This window comes from Haemaphysalis longicornis, unplaced genomic scaffold (assembly GCF_048455015.1).
Source record: "Haemaphysalis longicornis isolate Haplotype H1 unplaced genomic scaffold, Haemaphysalis longicornis Haplotype H1 scaffold_9, whole genome shotgun sequence".
NCBI lineage: Eukaryota > Metazoa > Arthropoda > Arachnida > Ixodida > Ixodidae > Haemaphysalis > Haemaphysalis longicornis.
The window spans coordinates 22,424,745-22,438,344 of NW_027526460.1; the positions used below are offsets into that span (position 1 = coordinate 22,424,745).

At 45.2% G+C, this 13,600-nt stretch overlaps 1 protein-coding gene across 1 annotated transcript; it reads right to left on the minus strand.

The window, feature by feature from the left end:
- Positions 1 to 1,207: 1,207 nt before the first annotated feature.
- On the minus strand, positions 1,208 to 6,074 carry LOC144151953 (sulfotransferase ssu-1-like). Its single transcript, XM_077683140.1, has 3 exons — positions 5,903 to 6,074; positions 3,656 to 4,329; positions 1,208 to 2,409 (listed from the first exon to the last, which is right to left on the minus strand). The coding sequence occupies exons 2-3, from the start codon at positions 4,327 to 4,329 to the stop codon at positions 2,127 to 2,129; spliced, it is 957 nt and encodes a 318-aa protein (XP_077539266.1). The 5' UTR covers positions 5,903 to 6,074; the 3' UTR covers positions 1,208 to 2,126.
- Positions 6,075 to 13,600: the final 7,526 nt, after the last annotated feature.

Here is a 13,600-nt window from a genome sequence, read left to right on the forward strand (position 1 = left end):
CTTCCGGGAGTGCGCACGCGTCGAGCCCAACGGAGGAAGCGGACAGGGAGTATACAGTACAAGGAATGGCGCCGCAAACCAGCGCAGAGAGTCGGCCTGCCACTGCCGTGCCGCCAGCGCAAGCGTCAATGTCGGGCCTACCCTACAGCCCATCCATTGATGGTGGTTGGCGAGGCCGCATGAGCAGCATTTAAATAAGCACTGTGATGAACCCCAACAGCATGTGTCCGCGTTTTCATTTCTCTGTGCAAAGGGGTGCGTTTAGTCGACCCATGATTTCGTAAAACGGTTGAGATTCACTTTTATAAGCCAGCATGACAAACACTAACATGAAAATCGTGGCTGCCCCTTTTTCAGCGTCGCTGGTCAACCATTTCCACACGGTATAAGGGCTCAACAATTTTTGTTGATGTATTACGCAAGCCGAACACAATTTTTTAGCACTCAACTGATGAATATAATTAAAACAGATGGTTGGTCCTCTGCTTGAACTCAGTGAAATAATAATATTAAGAAAAAATAGTTTGGAGGGTTTGCGCATTAAATTATACCCCAATTATTAGGTGCCCTATCAAGTAATACGAATTATGTGAGAATCAAACTGGTTTTGCACGACCTGTGCCTAAATCTCGTACATACGGCAGTTTTCCTACATTTCTCAACTCCATGTGAAGTACAGGCTCTCCGCGCGGAACTGGAACTCGCGACATCGGGCCTAGGTGGACGAAGCCTTTTCCACGTCTCTAGTTAATTCGGTGGGAAAGGAGGATATCTTAAACCTGGTATATTAGGACGCCCGGAATAAGCGAGAAACTGGGTATTTAAATGGCAATCGAAGGCCTGCTAATGAAACCACGATCGACTGTGGGAGGTGATACGCATGAAGGGCATCAGCCATTCGAGAAAGTGGTAGAGCACCCGTGGAGCTTGAAGGGAGTTTGTTTTTGAAGCATCGTAAAAAGCGAATGCTTCCGTGCTTAAGTGAGGCGCTCATGAAGTGTGAACAGCATCTCCAGTAGTGTGCAATTCCCAGCTTGCCAAACAAAAACGAGGATCTCCCATTTAAATACGTCACATTTTACTTGCATCATTCTCTGAGTCTTCCAGTGTAGCTTGTCCCAACTATTTGAAAAATACCCCACTGAAACGACACTGTAGTGAGGAGTGAGGTGTCCATCCGTACCTTGACAATGCTTCTTCTCATAGATCAGTGAAAAGAGACTGAGAGTGGTATTTTTTTTTATTCCAATATTCTTATTAGTGTAGAAGCTGCAAGTCCTTCGGATAGGCATTTATTCTGTACTGGAGATTAGAAGACCAATTATATAGACAAATTGAGGATCGGCGTTATGATCCCGATTCTGGATGATCACAAGAAACACTGCTTGAATACTCTGTGAAGGCACCGCTCGTCTCGAGTGTATTGTTTGTGAGGAATAGAATCCTACAGTTTCCTATCTTAGAGACACACATAAAAATATCTTAGATTACCAGCCCACCGAGCACACTTATTTAGCTTTGGATTTTTCTTCTTCGATCAGCTATAAAACTGCTTGCTTTAAAATATTTAAGTACGCTTTAATTTTAAGCATGCTTTAAGTATTTTAAGTGCGCCGCTAATCTGCAGCGCGTATTAGATAACAATTACAAGGGAATAGCTATATCAGATATGGCTGCATTTACACAAACAACATGAAGTCAGAGTAGCAGTAATTCAGCACTACATACATAGGAAGTTCACTGACATATATAGATAGTATTTAAATACCTCCTAAGCGCAGGTACACGCAGGATGCATTTGATGCACTATTCCAATCAATAGCTCGTGCTAAAATACGCGACAATCTTTTTTTGTTTCTAATTCTGTGTTAGAAGACAAGACATCAAAAATATTTGGCCTGAGCAGACGCCGGTATTCCTGTTTTAATACTTGTACAACAGCCTGCAGCAAAATAGGTGCCCGCGAGTGAGGGAATGGCATCTGACAATTCAAGTTAGCATCAATAAGCAACGTATGGGTGCAAGAGCGGTATAAATCTAAACACATAAGCAATGTTTCATCGTAAGATAAATGTAATAAACTCGAAGCCTTCGCAAAAAAAAAAAAAAAGAAAATGAAAGCTACTCTACATAATACCATGTCGCTTCCACAGTTCCGGCAGCTCAGTGCCTGCGAGCTTCTCTAGTATCTTCCTGTTGAGACGGTCGTTCATCTCGGGCGTCAGGTGCGTCTTCCAGTCACCCACGACGCCCTTGCGCACCAGCTTTGCATCAGAAGGAGCATCCTGCGTCACCTTGTGCAACACCTTAAGTCCGTCGGGTATCTCCTCACCGGCTGGCAGAGGATTCGCCAAGAACTGCGCCAGGGAGTCATTAGTGTACTGCTTCATGGTGGACACGTCACTGTACCTGCGTGTGGATAACCGTAGCGACGTAGTATTAATTCTTCCCGTAGCTGCATGTATAATGACAGGACAAAAATATGTATGACTTCCGAGGAGTTTTCGAGCATACGGTAAAACAGCATGAAAGAAGACCAAAGGTTAGCAGACATATCAATCTGAATAAGTTTTTGTTAATGTATGTGATGAACACTTAAATTGTGTACCGCACTTATTTACGGCAATGCTAAAGAAGCAGGTGGTACGGAGTAAAAAAATAGAACTTACGAGAGTAGGCTAGGAGGGTCAGCAGCAAATACAGGCTTATGACTTCGGGATTTGTGTACCGTACTTACCCGATTCTAACGCGCCCCCGATTCTAACGCGCACCTGATTTTCCTGGAAAACAAAACGAAAAAACTTGCACCTCCGATTGTAACGCGCACGGAACTTTGTGACCCAGACAAACAAATGCGAGAGAAATGGGCGATTTATTTCCCGAAGTAATCTCACTCATCTCACTCCTCGTCGCTTTCCGCTGACCACATTATCTCGTCCTCAGTGCCGTCAAGAGCGTTCGCGATGCCACACTTCTTAACGAACGTTCAACCATGGTCGATGGGATCGTTACCCACGCCTCGCACGCCCATCCCGCGAGCTTCTCCAGAGGCGCACGCTTCAGCCGACCGCTCGTTTGAACGCGTGAGAGCCGCTGCTGCCATTGCTGTTATCAAGCGCGCAAGTGGAACGATTTCACGATTTGTGTGAACGCCGATAGAAAAGCCTAGGCGCCTATGCTAGTTCACTATACTTATGCTTCCTGCGTTCGAAAAATTGTTGCTAAAGGCTTTGGCGCCATCTTGAGGTGGCGATGGCGATGGGAGGGACGAAATTTCTGCTGTTTTGGCAGTTTCGGTTTCGTATCCGATTCTAACGCGCATGCGATTTTTCGGCCTATTTTTCCGGAAAAAAGGTGCGCGTTAGAATCGGGTAATTACGGTATATTTCTTCGCTGTAAATCCAAAAGTTTGGGCATTGCTTTCATTTACATTCGTTTGTTTGGGCTAGATCTTGCAGAGCCGAAGCTTTTAGATGTCGCCGAATGTTATCTCGCACACGGGCACACCCTGTTCTAGACCTTTTGCTTCCTTGGGCGTGCGGGCGATCACGTGTACGTGCTTTCTCATTATCAAAGATTTTTTTTTATGTAATAGACCTCTGCCCTCTTTACGCTAAGACGACGTATGAATGACCATCCACGTAAACGATATTACCTCAGCACGTTCTGCAGGTAGGAAGAGTCCTCGATCAGCCTGTCGTAGTACGACTGTCCCAGAAACTTGGCGATCTTGAGGACGTTCTTTCGTGGCTCGGCCTTCATGTCTTCGTAATGAAGGAAAAGAACGTTGGGGTCATTTCGATGTTCGTACCATCCGAGAACGTTGTCGAAGTAGTCACCGAAATCCGTTTGCCCCTCGCAAAAAAGGTCAAAAAACGTCGAAAACGTTCCCCGTTGGAAACGGTAACCACAAAATCCCCGTGTGTGGTAAAAGAATGACGTCACGCAGTCCTTGGGGTTACGGCAGACGTAAATGTACTTTGCGTCCGATGACCACGGCATCATGAAGAAAGGTAAGTGAGACTTGATTATTCCCGGACGCTTCATCTTTAGCGCGCCCTCTGCACCCGTCATCTCGAGAAACGGGCTGTTCTTTTGGAAATACAGACCGTCCACCGGCTTATGACCATCGTTGTAAATAAGGAAGGCGATGTGCTGTACCCAGGTTGTTCCGCATTTGGGAAAAGTTACGACGAACACGTCGTCAGGTCTCGGCTTGTATTTTAGCGCCGACTGGAAAATCGCCTTGTTGAAGGCGTCACTCAATCGGTAGCCGTCGAAGTCGACGTAGTGAGGCCTCTGGTCGGGGTCCTCTTCGGTCGTGTCCATCTATGGCGAAGCGTTGAATGAAAATAGATTGCGATATGTAATACTGCGATTAATCCAACGTTAAGGAAAGTTGTTTTGTTATTTTATAGTGTAAAAGACAATAATAACAATGCATGTAGTCTAAAACATTGGCCGTAATTTCTGCGGGAAGATTTAAACGCCTTTTCAAGGGTCCATGCAGACAAAACACAAGTTTGGTTCATTCGAAATATTGCCTTGTTAGACTGAAACTGACACCTCTTTTAACGTAAACTTCCTTCAAATAGGCTATATAATTAAGGAAAAAAGGGAAGGACCATGAGACTAACTAGCTCATTTCCCGTAATATGCAGAGATGCATATCTGCGCGATTGTCTGAGGCCGGCAAAAGCGAATGCAATGTAGGAAGTGCTTATAAGCTTGCAGAACGAGCTATTTTCGCCTAAGCGTGATGCATATTCATTTTACGGCAGTAAGAATGGTGGGGTAAAAAGGAAGTTGCGAAAGTACATGCAAACATAGAAGTACCAGTGCGTACGGCTGTTGGTAGTGGGCGCACTATGCTTGTTATAGCTGCACAGCAATCCGGCTTTTTGGGGTTGTCTCACACGACACTGCCCGATTAGCGCAATCGACATTGCCTTACGTGACCCTGTTTGTCGAGCATACCCAATGTTTTAAGAAACGATTACTTCAAACCGTAACAAAAACAAGCCAGGTGCAAATACGGTGAAAAACGAAACAAAGGCGGTCAGCACTCCGGCGCAGTATGAGGAGTGATCTTAAACGAAGCTGCGCAGTCCACTGCAGAGCCTAAGACCATGCTCAGACTGTTGCTGCAACTGTCTTAGTAACTTTAAAGAATGACGTCATTTCACATCTCAGCAGACCGAAATGCGTGACACGCTGTTTTTTTACGTCCATAGATCACGATGTGGATTTTGCGTCGGTAGTCTGAACGTAGCCTAACAGTGCACTAATATCTGCTTGAAGACCTCTCCTTTTTACATCATCGTATACCTCATGAGACACACGATTTGGCGGGAGAATCAAAATCTTAACTAAAATTCCTTAATCTTGTAGTGAATATATCAACCTTTGCTGCCGGAGAAGTGATGGGCCACTAAAAAACACCAAATATTTGGAATAAAACAAATTTGTAATTTGTCTGCATAGCCCCCTGTAAGCTTGTCTGGGTTCGAAGTTCTGTAATAATAAGTTTTTTTGCGCCCGTAAAGTTGCAGCTGGGTACCGAACCTCACGAGAAGCACGGGCTGCTCAGCTTCCGTAACGAGGACCAGTGGCGCTCCTTCTATCCACGGGCTGCGGATGCAGCCTTCATTAACAACTCCCCACAAAGTCCTGTGGACTAACACTGCTAAGCCTGTACAGTAAGGTCCATTTACTCTCCTCATGACCATGCACTATCAGACCCCTTATTGCCTTCTACCACCTCCCCTAAGAGGTCCTCCTGGACACGCAACTGGCAACGGCTGTGGGCCCTCCAAAGAGAACGGACACGTAGACTGTACTGAAGAGGGGACCGTTTCTTCTCTAACAAACATACCGAAAAACATCAAGTTGTGTAACTTACTGCTCTGGGTTTCGGCTCGGAAGATGTTCACAGCCACGCTTTAGTCCGCTGTTTTAGAAAGGCGCGTCGAACGCACGTAAAGGGCACTATCCTCTCCTTCTATTATGCATCAGCACCGTACACAGCGTACGTGTATTTTGCCTCTTTCAAAAGTGGCACGGCAATGAGCGGGGTGTTTTTAGTTCCGCCCTACAATACCGCACTTACTATACACCTGTACCCTGGTGCGCACATGTGCGCTATGGCGTGATAGAAGCTGTGTGATCTGAAACAAACAACGCTGTTCATTGCGGCTGGTATTTTTCCCTATTTCCACCCATGCTGAAAGCGTACGTGTGCTATCCGGGCGCAACGTTCTGCTTTAATCATGGCTACGCATTGTACATTGTGTGTACACATTTTGCCTCTCTAACAAGTGGCCCCACCATGAGCGGGGTAGTTTTACTTCTGCTCTAGTATACTGGACCTGCCGTTTAACTGCAGCGTAGTGGTAACAAACTTGTGGGATTGCATAGCCGCATTTGCAATTATTCTTGCTTGAACACTAAATATAGCTGATCGGAGAAGCACGATATTTTGTTCCGCAATGTGTTTAATATCTAACATGAACGGTATATTGGAGATCCCAATGTTCCCATAGGGAAGAAGTTGCAAGTTAATGGCAAGGAATTCATGATGCAGTGGAGAAGAGGAGACCGACGGTATAGTGACGGAGAATGAGTACGGTAATCTCTGTCGTGATTCTCGATCAACTATAGGAATTCTTTTCGCAAACCCGGGCCGATTTTTCACGTCACGAGTGCGTTGTCTTACTAGGATTGGGATCATGCATTCTCTGATGGACACAGGAATTAGTCGTTATTACAAACCCAAGGAATTCAATTATTCAGCATTAAATTTGTTTCTTTAATGGTATGTAGAAATTGCTTGGATGAAATTTTTCTTGACTGTAACTATCTGCCCAGCATACTATACAACAATTAAAAAGCTATAGGGATGGAGGGAGGGAGCAAACGAGCGAGCAAACTTGTGTCACGGTTTGCATGCAGCAAAGTACAAAAATATTAAACTCTATTTAGAAACGCATTCTTCAAATACTTCAAGGATGATGAACTGGAGTCAACGTGAACAATTTGAAAAAAATAACTGACGCTTTGGCTACGTTCACAGACAAAGCGAGAGAAATAAGAACCGTCTATCTAAATTGTTTCGAATTGCACGCTAATAGGTAGGACAACAATATCAGGAACGGACGAAGACCGCAACAGCGCCTATGAAAGGGATAAACGGGGTCGAGTGCCGTAAAAACCCTCTTAGAACACGTAGGCTGGAAACCACCCTTGTTAAGCTCGTGTGACAAAGGCAAAAAAGCTTGAAGATACAAAATAATTTTTTTCTTAGTTCGTGCTGCGCTATTCGTATGTGTTTGCTATTTGTTTTCCCAGAATTTTCAGGAGCAGTTTTGTACTTTTGCTTATACTCTGCTGGGAATAGGGACAGACAGGTGGGAGCTGACAACGATAATGATGGTCTTTCCTCGATGTCCCATATTGTCAGATATCGATTATTCCCCTTTCAGTTCGATATACGATGTGTTTCGGTCGATAGTTCGTTTTTTTGTTGCATCTTGACACAATATCCGGAAATAGCGAGGCTTTTACCAAGCTTTCAACTACCACAGTGTGTTGCCAAAATGTAAACATCTGCAAACATTATCTGTAGTGACGAGTATGGCAACCACGTGTTACGACCTAGAGAGCTGCGTAGTAGAAATGAACTCAAGAAAGGTCAATTGCGAAAAACTTGGCACCACTCCGGCTAAGAACTCCCGACACCTTCGGAGGAAAAGAGAACCTTTTCGCGATACAATACCTTGACATGGGACAGGATTTTGGTTACCCCCTCCTTAACCATTTCACTTCTGCGAATTCCTTGTTTTCTAAAGCTGAATTTCCGGAGGCGCTTTCGTTAACACGCATATTAGATGAAAATATACCACGTTTTGTCATAATATTTATCTCTGACGATTGAAAGCGCCACGTCTTTGGAGTGTTATAAATATTTTGGTGGGCTTCCCGGTGCTTACTATGCGCTAGTACCGCACAAATAGAGCTATAAATTACCTTCAAATCATGTCTTTGAGTCAAATTGTACCACATTTCACCAGTACTACGAATGCATAATAATCCCAGCTCGTATTTCCGATTTCTGAGTGGCAGTTAAATGGCAGCAGAGTTATAAAGTGTCTGAAATGGTTGCTGCCCGTAAAAAATGAAGGAAGCTAACGCTAACGCAAACGGTTTAAAGGTAGCGAAGCTCTGCGCAACCTTCAGGGCCATCACGACGGTTTAAGTCCACGATTACAGCCGATTTGCTTCTCCTCCGCTGCCACGACGACGTTTACTCCATCTTTATTGCTTTAACGGCGAAGAATAAGGAGATCGCAGAAGCAGAACAAACGAACGGGACGCGCACGCCTAAAGTAGCTGCCCGTAGGTGCAATGTGTACCCTATCCCTTGCTTTGTGTCGAGCAGGTGGCGCGATTCCTCTCCCCACAGTCAAAGCCGAGTGAGCAAGCCGTTTGACTCACGGGTACTGACTCACGGTCGTAGCCGAGTGGGCAAGTGGACTTAGTCTAAGTCTGTTGGTCTTGAAAAACTTTGGTCTTGAAAAACGCTTTGAAAAACGTTCGGTACATCTGAACGCAGTTTCAATGGGCTGCATAGAAAAGTCGTAAGTGCACCAAAATATGGACTTTATAACCGATATATCGTTATACCTGGGATCGTCATAAGTGGGTTCGACTGTACATAATACCAGAACTGTTTGCTAAAAAAGCGTTTGCAGCCATTACAATTTTTATCAAATGTTTTCTGTTGTTGCGTTCATATTACTCCAGTGACCTGAGCACAAGCTGGTCTATAAATTGTCTTAACATGATCTTATGTATGACACGAACTTGCAGCCTTTTTTGATATTTTATTTTCGTTCTATTTAAGCAGTAAAGTTTGCCCATATTGTAGGCCGTGTACCGGAGGGCCCGGGCCTTCTTCAAGTGAAGTACATGACTTTTTCCCGTGCCTACCGCATCGTAGAGATGGAAACAAATGAATTAACTGAATTGCAGTGTTGCAGCTAATAAGCAAATCAAAAGTGTTAATATGAGGCCGGCTCTGTGGCCGCCGCGCGGAAATCGTGACTGTGGCCCCATCATCTTACGTGTTCAATGTTTGACGACGCTGGGTATTACGAATTTCTTAACGGCTGCAAACTACTTCTATGCACTTTTCAAGAAACGATTCTCAATTGCTTCATAATTCAATCTCTCTCTTTCTGTCTGTATGTCTGTCTGTTTCTCTCTCTCTTCAAGCAGCATCCAAGAGACCAGGACTTTTGGAGCTCGGGGCACTTACAACTTTGTACCAGTGTTAATGCGACAGCGAAAAGCACCTAATAATATTAGGCCTATAAATGATCTAAAACCTATTGTGTAGAAATTCCCACGGGTAAGACGTGTTTTTTAGCAGGTACAGCTTTCTGGGCATCGTAAAAGTGACATACGAACTCGACACATGCAGGTGCCACCGACTCTGGTTTTCTCTGCACCCGTGCGACAGCCGGAATTCCTGAGGGGGACCGCGGTGAAGGTAAATTAAGAAAGGGCAAAATGAAGTTAGGAAATGAAAAAGAAGAAATTCGCCTTTATCCTGGACCCTCAACAACTCCTGACGCTCCACGTATACTGCCAGCAACAGATTCTCAAAATCGTCCTCCCGTACAAGGCTATCGGGATGCTTCGGAGACAGAGGGGGTCTTTCAGAGATCTTGTAGTAATTTAGAAGTTGGAGGAGTGCATTAGTGTTCTCACAATCTGACAAGGTGTCGTGGACGGGTGACTGAAAAAGTTGCCTACACACTGAACGGGATGAACACGTTGTCGCGTTAACCCAGCCATACAGGGAACAGAAGGTCGTTTAAACGGTGATGGAAGACCGATGCGGGAAAGTACGACATCGAAGCTGCTTGCAGCGGCCGCGCAATAACCGAGGAGTTTGTGCACAAAGTCGTATTTTTTCTTCCGGGGCAGCCGCGGCCAGAGGAGCTTAGCGATTGCAGTGAAGCTTTGCAGCTCTGAAAACGGTCACAAAAAAAAAAAACATTTGCATCGTGAGAAGTATGGCAAGGTGCATAATCTCTAAACCGAGTTTATATGCGAGGTTTGAATGCCTAACTCAAGGGCTCCAAAACTACGAGCGCGTACAAAGGGAGTATCATAACCACTAACAATTCCGAGATGGCCTTAGCGCACATGCACATATTTTGGGTGCAGCTTGAAGGTAAAGAAGACGAGGGTTTTGGTACGGCGTAGATTTATTCAGGTTGTTTGAAAGGAAGTCCCGTGTTCGTTGTGTTCGCTTGTATCATTGTCTGTGTTTTGCTCAGCCTATACCTCACATTGAGTTTCCGTTAAACAAAGCCACTGACCTTTCAATTACATATTGACGGAATAACCCTACGGATTCGCAGACGAAAAGGTTCTACTCAACTCACGAGCGAGCGAGTAGGCGAGTGTGCGAGTGTGCGAGTGAGTGAGTGTGCGAGTGAGTGAGTGAGTGAGTGAGTGAGTGAGTGAGTGAGTGAGTGAGTGAGTGAGTGAGTGAGTGAGTGAGTGAGTGAGTGAGTGAGTGAGTGAGTGAGTGAGTGAGTGAGTGAGTGAGTGAGTGAGTGAGTGAGTGAGTGAGTGAGTGAGTGAGTGAGTGAACTTATTTCGACGACCATCATGCACTGATGGTTGGCGACGGGTCGGTAAAACAAAAATTATTTGTCGCCACGCTTATTCCTTAAATTCACTGCCTGATTCTCAAGGGTGAACAGTTGACACTGACTTGCATCAGTGTTTAATATTTCCTCCATTAATCAACAACTACAAACTGAGTTGAAAGCATCCCCCAAAAATGTTTTTTAAGGGATGTAGATAGGGTATCATTTGACGCCAATGGAAGATCGCGATAGCCTTAATGAATTTAAATCTTAGCGCGCTGAAGGTTTTTATTGGAGAAGGAGTGCAGGATAATTTTAACAATCGATGAGAGAAGGGAATAAGACAAGCGTGAATTCCGCTTTAAGCCGTCTCTTCTCGCACTTAGCATGGGTCACTACAACGCTGTTATTTTCCTTCCCTCTTATAACCTGATAATTAAACGTAAATCATTTTATTTATTAGCCATGCCCCGGCTATGATATTGGGTTCAACCCTAAAAATTGGCAAGCTGTTAGTGCGTTGGTCGATATTCTTTGTGTGCTTGTTTCAGTAAGCTTGTTTTTCTGGCGGGACGCCATTCTGATTTCCACACGGAGGCAATAGTGAAAGAGCTTTTCAATCGACAAATGACCGTGCAACCAAAGCTATTTACTACGGGAAAGCAGCTTTGGCAACAGACTAACAGCGTGGCAATCTTTAGAGTTCAGGTAAACAGCCTGGCCGGGGCTTGGCATCGCCCTATCCTTGTGATTACTTCACTTATTTGCCCGCATTTTTCGTTCCAGTGCTTTTATATTCACCGAGTACGGATTACGTTCTGCATCACGTGGGACTTCACAGGTCACCATTGTTTCCCGCTCCCGTGACACTAAGCTTGACTCGGGTTTGTCCACTGGGACACGCCTGAGCTTTCCTGTGATTTGCAGCAAGTTCCTTTGGTCTTAGCTCCTTCGTCCTTCCGGTCCTTTGGGTCCTCCCTAGAAAGAATGGCCGCTGATGTATAGGCTTAAGTCGAATGCACAACTATTTGGCTCTGTACAAAGTAAGAACTAAGGTTTTTTTAGGACTGCCTTCGTAAAACGAGGTTTACGGTGGTGTTGTTGTAAGTCCATCCAGGACTTCATTCACAGTGACTGTCTAGTTTAGCAAGAAAGAGAGGTATGAGCTGATAGCTTTCGCCTTTGCCAGTAGAAGAAGAGGGATGGTCGACCATCTCCACAGCTATCCGTATTGAATCATGAATGAAAGAGCCAATCCAGGGATCATGGTTATTGTCCCCGCGTTTCTGCTCCCGCAATATTATGTCTTAAGCGCCCATTCTCTCAGAACGGATGCCCGCAAACTAGTCACGTTCGCAATGCACAACCTGCCATCATCAGGGCGTAAGCAGCACAGAAACGGTACTACGTTGGGAGTGTGTCCATCGTTTGTTATCCGCATATTTTGCTCTGCTGTATTGCGTCACCTTTCTGTTAAACTAGAAGACGAAAACACGGAAGCGGGCAAAGGAATCTCTATCCCACCTCTGCACCATAGCAGGCCACCACGATACGCTACCAGAGGCGCGTGGCCTCTAGTCGCGTGATAATTGATATTCAGTAAGTAGTGGATAATTAATGATAATTGATAAGTAGCGTGATAAGTACTAATTTATTATCAACTAATTAATAATAATCAGATGAATAAATAATTACCCAATAAACATTGATTTCTACTGGATAGACCTTCGTCTTCTCGTGGCAGCTCTGTGGCCAATCTCCTCTCTCCTTCGAAAGGATCTCCTGGCGGGCGTTTCGTGCCTGCCGCTTTCCTCTGATCCCTCTCAGCTCTGTTAACAGTTATTAGCGCCGGCACGTATTCTCCCTCAGCCCACGGGGTTCGCAGCAGGGATCGCAATCAAGGATTATCCCGCAGTGTCGCAAATCAGTTCCTCTCATTTGCAAGATGAGATGTCCGCCTTCCTATCGTGTCCGGTCGTTGTTTCGCCATTCCTTCGTTGTGCACGTTCGCCCTTCGGAGCAAAATGGTGGTTGAAGTTTGCGCCACCGCATTTACCGCTGTAATACTTGTTATCTTAAGCCTGTTTTGTATCCTCGTAGTTGGTAAACAATCGTTCAGCGCTAAAGCACATCCTCTCCTTGAAAGGTCGAAACTTTAAAGCCCCGCTTAAAGAAAAACAATGCTGGATGGGGGTCACCTGTTGCAACAATTCAACCACTGCGCCGGCTCTCGTTCGGCACATGGCGACCTCTTCAAACACTCTGGACGCTTTGAGAAGACGCGTTTAGCCCAGTGTTGTCTGTCTACCCTCATGTCATCTATAACCAGATTTCCTTGAAAAATGATTGTGTACTCACTAGAGCATAGACCCATCTTCAGATAAGCTGCGTTACCCTCCGCAGCTGCCTTTTATGTTCCCAGCTGCTGCGACCTACGATGCCCCGCTACTTGCGTTGCCATTCCGCTATCTGGATTCCCTGAGACATACGATGTTACGGACTCTTTTTACGTTTCGGAAGGAACAAATACGAGCGAGCTCGCATTTGGGCAGTTTAACAGTACACGACAATGTAGAGGAGGAAACGAGTTGAGAGGAAACGAGTTAAGTTTAGGGCCCACCAGAAAACGAACGTCTCAAACAAGAACCGCGAAGGATGTCAATTACCAACTAGTCGCACCACCTGGCTATAACGCTGACATCCCTTCGTGCTCACGACCTGACGAAGTACTGGTTACGAAGGTCTGAGAAAATTCGCCTTGGATCCAAAACATTATTCAGAAAGGGGAAATTAAGGGGCCGCATTGCTAAATGAAGTGGAAGAAAGACAAAATAGCAAAAAGGGAAGAAAAAATAAAATACCAAAAAGAAATAGGAGGGCGTGTCCCTGTTGGTGCCAGGCGAGACGTTCCGCGCATGCTCATTGCGCTTGGTCGT